Here is a 9,222-nt window from a genome sequence, read left to right as displayed (position 1 = left end):
TTAGACTGGGTGAAGTTACACTTTAATATCAGTCCTGACTACAAAGCTGAGGTAGGCAGGATTAAGAAGAATGAGGATGTTATCTTCTTGGGCCAGACCTAAAGCCCGAATCCATTTCAAACAGAAATGTCAACAGCGGTGGATGAAACTGACATCGTCCTGACAACTTAACAAAGTTTTTAATTTGACTTGACAAACTGAAAGTAGGTTGATGTTTATGCCACATTAACCCTAACCGCCATCAACCCAAGGAGAAATCCACTAACTAGACCTAATCATTATTGAGATTAGATCAGTATGGCGCTTCGACTAAGAAATGCCACAGTTTCACAGTTACTTGTGCTCAGTTGGTGCTAAAATATGAAAAAAACTGTACAAACTAGTTCCAAATATGGGGATTTTGAGATAAATGCACCATCATAGCCTGTACCGTCTAATGTTTTATTATAGCTTTTCAAACTCTGGCAGTACTTAGCTGTGTAGGTGTCTCTCTTGACATACTCCCGGCGCATGTGTGTGAGAGAAGCAGGAGGCCGTAAATGCCATATCTCAAATTGCACGTACAAGAATGGACCAGGATAATGGCTCTCAAATGACGCACAGAGGGAACATTTGTGACTATGAAACCATTTGATAAAGAGGGGTCATGATGGTAATGGCAGCGAAAGTGCATTCTCAGCTCCTATACATCCACTCCCGGTCATCTGGATGGATGCTTTCAATTTTTTTTTTTTTTGTGTCTAACGTAATGCATAACACTCCTACATCTCGATCACTCACTTTGTATTTTTTCACTCTTCCCCCGGGGAAATGGGGGGGGGGGGGTCAGCAGAGTGACTATGCAGTCAGCCTTTTACCTATCTGCAGGTTAATAAGTCCCCGTCTGAAAGAGGAGCAACACATACAGTAACACCGCTGCACACTCACTTAAGGCACAAGAAGCCAACTCAGACAATTTGTATAGTGCTTTTTTTTTCCCATTCGCCTCTCTCTTTCTCCAGCTCCTCTTTGCTCTTGTATTCTTACTCCGGAGGGGGGTGGGGGGTGGCGGGTGGGGGTGAGGGGTTGTACTTCAGCCAAGGTGGATGGAAAACAAACTCATGATAAAAGCCTGACCTTTGTGTGAGCTCTACCATTTTGCTGCAGGGACAATGTTGAGGGGCAGAAGGGAGAAAATGTCAAAACAAAAATGCCATTGTTCACAGAGGTGCAAATAAAGGGGAACTTTGATATGTGTGGCAGCGTTTGGCTCCTCTCAGCATTTCTTTCCCATCAACGGTAATGCACAGCCGAGACTGTCCTCCTCTAAAAAAAAAAAAACAACACCACGGGTCGTCTGTGCCAGCAGCTCATTACAACCCATAGTTATTATTAGGCAACCTCAGGCAGCCATTGTAATTATGATGGGAGCAAAGGAGGAAGTCAGGTAACATCAATTATTGTGACCATGACGCCATTTCAGGTGATGAGTCTATGGGTCGCATCAGATGGTAGGGACAAACAACCTATATGGAAGAGACCATAAATACACCTTTATCAATTTTTCTGCCTACCAGCCTTTGAGCTTGTCTGTTTGTGTGTTTTGTTTACTGTGGTCATTGCGCTCCCTGGGTGGTGTCACAGGCTGATGTCTGCCCTCGCTGCTTTGGATTTGTTAGGCTCAGATGCTTCGGGGTCCTGCTGCAACACTGCTCTACTCTCCAACCGGCCACTGAACCGCCCCCACCACCACCCTGCCGCGTGTTACCACACACACACACGCTCACACACACGCTCACACACACACACGCTCACACATATACCAGGCACCAGGTACTTGGATCAGGGCCAGAATGCACAACCTGCCGTGGGCCAGAAAAGCTGCACAAACACACATTCACAGAGATGCGCAAGCTTATGTTGTACGTTTTACACACCTACACATTTACACACACCGAGGGCAAATGCAGGGTGAATTGTTAGGTTATTCCACTCTAAACAAAACTCAAAAAAGCACAGTGATCCTGCTTTATCTCACCCTGCCAGGGGCTACGAACAGCTCATAATCACAAGAAACTAAATCCAAAAAAAAAAAAAAGAAGGTCAAACTGGGTGCAACAGGTGAATTATTTCCCGGCCACGTCATGATTTTCAATTACATCTGAGCGGAGGACGTGAGGTGAGTTTTGTTATATTTTAAGATGGCATGAAAGTGTGGAGTTTAGTTTCCGTTGTGTGTCCTCCAGACGCTGTTCTGAGATGAGAGGACGGCAGAAGGAGCTCTGCAACAAGCACAGCAGAGGTCAGGGTGTCAGTGTCTGAGACGCACTGTGGAGGGGCGGCCTCAGTGTGACCCAGGTGTTTTGGCAGGAACACAGTTTTTCTTTTCTGTATGCTCTGACTGAGTAATGAACTCACTTGTATTCTAACCAAGCGCATAAAGCCTTTCTCATATTTATTTGTTGAGCTTTGGCAGCTGCTGCAGTTTGATCTTCACTTTGGTTCCTTTGTCGTATTTAACGTCGCAAACATTGGTGTGATGGTAAAATGAGCCGAGAGTCACCTCTCATCTGCTTTCAAGATCCTGCTTTCGAGAAACAGGTTATTGTCAAATTCCATTGTTTTATCACTTGCTATTATAATTATAACATTTCTGTCACTCAGCCTCCACTTCATTCAGAAATTAGTATCTGTTCTTTTCAATTTTGTAAAATTTCCTTCCATTTATCCAGTACATTAAACTCTGAATTTCTGGTCATATAATGTAAAATGAAAAAGGACTGACTATATTCATTATTATTTTTGCCTATTAGGTGATAAGTGCATAGTGGAGAAGAGTACCCTTACTAGACCACGCTGCAATACTTAGGAATGAAATGTAAAAACTGATTTATTAAGAAACATTTTGACCCAGACATGGACTTCACTGCTCTAAGGCTCATGAAGAAGAGTTAAACCACCTGTTTAAGCCCCATTCAGAGGATCACTTCTCAATAAGAGAATGGACATTTGTTGAGGAAATGTGAGGTTACCCGTCAGGAGGAGTAGTACTCAACCAGCAACAACATTTGTATAACGTCGTCTGTTGCTGTGAAGGGAGCTTTCTACGGTCAGAAAACAACGTTGATGAGTTTAAAAGATGTTAGCATTCAGCTAGGAAGGTCCAACAAAATTATTGCATTATGGGAGTTTGACTGCAGCTATTTTTGACCGTCCTCCTGTGTTTAATCTGTCTCCTCTGAGTCCATCAGCTCCATGGAAGTGCAGCAGTAAATCACTGTAGTACACCTTTAATATCCATAAAGCTCAGCTAATATATTTCATAAATTAGCAGTCAAAATAAAAATTTCATGCACAGTGTAATGTCAGTTTTATTAGCTTGCAGACCGAGGATCTCTAAGGGTCAAAGAAGACACGCATCACTGCAACGATGAAGTGGTTGAGTGGGAAGAAAAAAAGAGAGCTGAGACGCCAGCTCGACGTTAGCAGAGCCGGGGATGTATCTCGATAATTTGCAGTGACCTGCTGATGGACATCTCTGAGCCTCTCGGCGCTGGCAGCAGCTCCCAGCTTGCCATGTAGCTGTAATTGCCTGTTGGTTGCAGTAATGGCTGACTGTCTCTGCTACGTTTACTTTTCATTATGCTGATGTATTCATCACAGCCCCTTTTGTTGACCTTATCAATCAGAGTTTAATTTCCTACAAATTTCTTTTTAATTACAACTGTTTCTCTTCCTCCCTTGTCCCCCCGGGGGCCTGTTCTGATTGCGGCACCCGCCCCGTAAAAGGTGGCACCCGTCAGCACAGTTACGGTGGCACACCTTTGCCTGGTCAGAGATTAATCAGCCATTATAGCGCCTCTGCCATGCTCAGAGCCTGGAGTCAAACCCAGGACTCTTGCTTTAATTGACAGTGAAATGACGGAGGGAGATAGTCCCGCTGACCAGCAGTCAGCGGTAAAGGGCAGCCGAGCTCCAGCGTTCACCTCTCAGCTGTCACACAACCTGATTATATTAGCCTGTACAGGTTTGATAAGTGTATCCCTCAAACCCCATAATTAAATGGATTTGAAGAACAAAAATGATTCAGTGGCCTTTAACTCCACTCATTTGTGAGAAGACAAAATTACAAGGCTGTGGTTATTATTGAAACACATGAGTAATACATTTTATTAATTTAGTTGCTAGAGCAGAGAATATAGTGCAGCTGAAGGCAGTAAAAGTTGCTTCTTATTAAAAGAAATGAAGAAAAAACAAAGTTAAAGGTTAAAATAAGGTTACAGGCTTTCTGAGAGATAGTATATAAAGTAAAAATAATTTTGTCTAGTCTGCCTCGAAGCCAGTTAACTAAATTCACCCTGCTGCTTTCCCCATGTGTGACACAGTGGCAAAAGGTCATGGTGTTTGAATCACAGCTCAGGTCCAAATAAGAAAACACAACAGTCTGGTAAGAGCAGTTTCTTCTGCTTGTTAACATATAAAAGAGAAAATAGTGTGTTTTATTCCTGCTCTGTCCTCACGATGTTAAAAGTCCTTGCGTCTCAGCTAGTCATGTTCAGCCTTAAGAAGCCGGCAAGTCGACCTCCCTCCATTCACAAACAGGGGTTATCGCTTGCCATTTACCGAGTGCTTTTAGTAGCCAATGAAGGTGTTTGCTTTTAAAAATTGGGGTCACTCGGAGTGCTTCTCAGGCTTCGTTTTTTTTCCCCGTGTGTGCGTGTGTGTGTGTGTGTGTGTGTTTACTGATTTTTTTTTTTGTTTTTAAGCACACATCCTGTTAGAGGATGTCTGAAGCCTGGAGGCTGAGGTGTAGATGAGCGCGGCAGAGTTCAATCAAAGTGTCAAAAGGACAAATCTTCTCATCGGTGTGCGTGGTTACCGCAACAACGTGGCTCGAAGACTTTTTTTTTAGCAAAGAGAGCAAGTGTGAGGAGTGCTTCTTTCTGACGCTACCTGCAGACTGAAATGATGAGAGACGAGCTTTGGCGGTGCGTGGTGTCATGTTCCCTTTATATTGATGAGTGGATTAACTGTGTTTAGCTTTGATTCGAGTGGCCATTGAGGAATGAGGAGGGAACTATCACTAAGTGTCAAGGCCTTGCAGCTGCGACTTCAATCGTGGCTTCAATGTTTCCCCTAGGAACCTCTGGAACTGATGGTCTGGCTCATATCTCCACTCCCACCTTCCCCCTCCACCCCTCTTCAACCTCTGATAGTCAGCATTATTTGCAAGAAGAGGGGAGCATATCCATCCATTCTGTGATAATGACTCGAGGGCATGTCTCAAGCTGTCAGTACACGGGCCCCATTCTATTAAGACGCCGTCAGCGTTGTATTTCTCGCCAGAGATTGGATGAGCTGCAGCCCTGGGTTAGGGGTGGGGTTGACATGTAGGTGGCACCCCATCGGGAAACTGCAGCGATTCCTTTAATGTCCTCATCACTCCTGGTGAAAAACCATTCCATCCCCACACACACACACACACACACACACACACAGACCAGCGAGGCTTTGAGATGTCGTTAACTTGTAGCTAGGTCACGCTGACTGATGGAAAGATGCTCCCGATCTTGTGCACCAGCGATATCACAAAGGTCGCCGATGTGGAGAATGTGCTTTTCAGTTGTCTCCCACTATCGTTATATGAGTTGTGTCGGTTGAGAGAAAGCTGCTGTATCGAGGCGTTGCAGCTGGATCACTTTGTGCGCTCACAATAAAAAAATGTTTTGGTTATGCTGATAACGGAGCATTTAGGTCAGCCTGACTCTGCTAAGTAGTCACGGTGAGCAGCATTAATGCTTCAAGGATTTAAAGGTCAAGAGTGCTCCTTAGCTGTGTGCCTTCAATTCTCCAGACTCCTCATTAGCTGTCACGCATTCTGCTCAAATAGTGTTATACCGTGTATTACACATTTATTGGGGTTGTGCACTTGTCCCAAGACGGAGCAGCAGATTAGCTTTTTTTACAGCTGCTTTCAAATCTTTTGCTTTCTATCTTTCTTTATGATAACACACTTCCCAGTTTTTTGCTGTTTAGTTCCAGAGCCGCGTGTGCTAATTGTTCCGTATCACAATATGTTCCACAAAACACCCACAAAAGATCCTTTTTTCGACAGGTTTGTGCGTCTCTTAGCTCGTAGCTTTGGCAGGGATGACGCATATGCATCATGTTTCCCCTTGAAATTCCTGAACAGCAGCGTCAGCAAGCTATTCATTCTCAAAATGACATGGTTTGGCATTTAAAACTTGAAATCCAGTAGGCCTATCATTTTACCCCTCACTGCTGCAGCAAACTAATGCATATTTATCACGTCCTAATAGACTAATGTGTTCCTATCTCTCTTCCCCTGTAAATGATCTCCTCTGACTGTATCAGGGCTCTTAGCCATGCTTTCTGCTGACACTCATGAATATGTATCTCTGGAGTGTTTGCATGTTTTCCCCAGGTCTCACTAGCTTTTTGCTGCTACCCTAGTCCTCAAAAACGTAATAACAAAACAATTAGGTTGGTCCCTTTATCACACTCACAATATCTTTCTAAGTGTTTTTACTGTTTACTGCTGTTAATATACAAAGTACAAAAAAAACAATCTAACATGTCGCAAAGGTATTGATATAAATGGATGTTGAGGTTCATGACAAAAAGTGTGATGGTAATTTTTCATACACTTAAAGTGACAGAAGCTGAATCTTTCAACAATTTATCTACACTGAATACAAATATAAAAGCATCACTCATGTCTTTTCTCCCAAATAGAAATAAAAAATCTAAGACTTTTTCTATAAACACAAAGGATACACACACACATACACACACACACACACACACTGAATCTGTGTGCACGACGGTGTGATCCGGTTCCTGCCGATGTCTAGCGACTTTGCATAACCGTTGACGAGGAGGGGTCCAAATAATCAACCTGATCGACTCTGACTGAGGAGAGGGGTTGTACACTGGATAAGACAGATGGCGGTCACACCAGATCCTGACCTATTTTCTGATCCACAAAAAAAAGAAATGCACATCTGTAGCGCAAGTCAAGTGAAATCCTCTCTTCAGTAACTTATAAATCTTTTTTTTTTCAAAATAAAACTGCGCATTTTAATGTGGTCTTTTAGTGTGACCAGCCTGAGGCACACCTGTGCAATAATCATGCTGTGTAATCACTATCTCAATATGCCACACCTGTCAGGTGGACAGATTATCTTGATGGAGGGAAAGTGCTCACTAACAGATTAAACACATTTAAACACATTTGTGAAGAAAACTTAGAAACTAGAAAAAGATGTCTTTTTCTGCGCTTAGAAAAAGTCTTTAATTTTAACATAAAACAAGTGGGAGCCAGAAACAAGTGTTGTGTTTATATTTTTGTCCAGTGTATTTAACTCTAATGTCTGACAATTGCCACAGACACAAAAACAATTTCCAGAAGGAAAACAAACAAAACTAAATTCATGTAGCTTTCATTTTGGCTGTTTATTTCAACCATTCATTACTTTTAGCTAAATATTTAGTTTTTTCGTCATGTTTGCTAACTCATTTTCATGCACAGTGTGACCATACAGTGTTAATGTGTTTCAACTGGTTGGTGGTGGTCTGTGCAGTCAGACTTATGGCTGCAGCAGACAGATTATTGTGACAATAAAGGACGTCATTATACCACCAATTTAGATGGTATATTTGGATGGTTGTTTTCCTCCTCAACACAAATAAGTCAACATACATTTATTTATTTAATCAAAACAGAACTAGCTCTTCCACTGTCTGGCAGCTGCAGATGTACCTCCTATGTCACTTGATTAGAAATCACTAATTAGATTTTAAGAGCAGCAAAAACATTGTGTGGAAATGATGAGAATAAAATAAAATGCAGCTGCATTTGTTTCACAACAGCAACAACACAAGTGTTCTTTTTGTGCTCACATTATAAATGAGTGTGACGTCTGGTGTAACGTTTGTCTGTTTGGGTTGTTTGGAAAGAGTACATTTGAGCGTTGCCAAGTGGCTTTTACTGGCATTCAGGGAATAATTGAGGGGGTCTGTAACAATGGCAGTTTGATTAGCGGGCCCACTTAGGATGAATCCACAGTCTTCGGATTTCTTTTCGCTGAATGGAGAGTAATTATTGCTTGTGCACTTCATTTCAAGCATGTAATATGTATTTTTTTAAGCGATGTTTCTCAGGGGACCTTAAATTACAGCATTGCTTTGTGTCATTTTCAATCCATCAATTTGAACTTGAACTTTCAAAAGCAGCCCAAAGTGTAATTGTAATTTTTCTGGCCCAGCTAAAATGCACTAAGAAGGACATGAGGGTTGCAATTGTTTTCCAGCACTCTTTTCTTCTTCTTCTTTTGACTGTAAGATGGGGGAAGAAATGGCAAGTGGGCCGGCATGGTGCCACACACAGCCCAGGGGGCCGTTACTCAATTATGGCCCTTAATCAGGCCCTCAGCACATGAACTTTGTTTAGACTTGGCCCTGGATACAGTTTTCTACTGGCAGCACAGTGGTGGTCATTGATCAAGCATGGCACTGGTACTTTGAAACCTGCAGGGGATGTTTGAGCAAGAAGAGAAGAAAAGAGAGAGACGAGGTGGTGGTGGGGAGATTAGCAAAATAAGAATGTCTTGTTGAAGCTGAGGCTGGAGGAGCTTTGCTAAGAACAGAGTGAAATGTGCATGTATTTGTGGTTCTGCACACTGTATTTGTCTGTGTGTGTGCATGTCTAAATCATTTACCTATGGACAGCTTTACAGGGGAAGTGAAATTGAAGATGTATATCTCAGTGCATGAAGACTGACACTTCTGTTGTACCTTGTAGCACAAGTATTTCCCTGACATCTCACACTTTGCTTCCTGTCTCTGCAGTGAATAAACACAAGCCGTGGATTGAGACATCATACCATGGGGTGATCACTGAAAACACTGACATCGTTCTGCTGGATCCTCCGCTGGTGGCCCTGGACAAAGACGCCCCCATCCCCTACGCAGGTACGGCACATCTCAGTCCTAGCGATTGTTAACCGGAGACTAAGCAACAGCGGTAAAGGCGGGCAAACTCAGACCAAGTGGAGGCAGTTAACAATGACTCAGGTGTTAATCCTCACAGGGAAGCGTAGCTGCAGGATTTACTTACAATAAGGATATAAACCATATTAAGCTGTCATGTGATGTGATGTGATATCACGCCGAAGGAGCTTAAATAGGCTTCATGTAGTAGAACTGCTGCATCACAGCTTT

The 9,222-nt window shown here is 42.8% G+C and overlaps 1 protein-coding gene across 1 annotated transcript in view; it reads left to right on the top strand.

Annotated features, from left to right (window-relative positions):
- The first annotated feature begins 1,400 nt into the window (after window positions 1-1,400).
- clstn2 (calsyntenin 2) overlaps window positions 1,401-9,222 on the top strand; it is a 184,231-nt gene continuing 176,409 nt past the window's right edge. Inside the window, exons 1-3 of the mRNA XM_022760453.1 lie at window positions 1,401-1,426; window positions 2,226-2,281; window positions 8,851-8,973. Coding sequence (XP_022616174.1) covers window positions 1,401-1,426; window positions 2,226-2,281; window positions 8,851-8,973 — 205 coding nt within the window. The remainder of the gene's footprint in view (window positions 1,427-2,225; window positions 2,282-8,850; window positions 8,974-9,222) is intronic.

This window comes from Seriola dumerili, unplaced genomic scaffold (assembly GCF_002260705.1).
Source record: "Seriola dumerili isolate Sdu_G_001 unplaced genomic scaffold, Sdu_1.0 BDQW01000337.1, whole genome shotgun sequence".
NCBI lineage: Eukaryota > Metazoa > Chordata > Actinopteri > Carangiformes > Carangidae > Seriola > Seriola dumerili.
The sequence above is the reverse complement of the archived record's forward strand: the minus strand, read 5'-3'. Positions and strand labels throughout refer to the sequence as shown.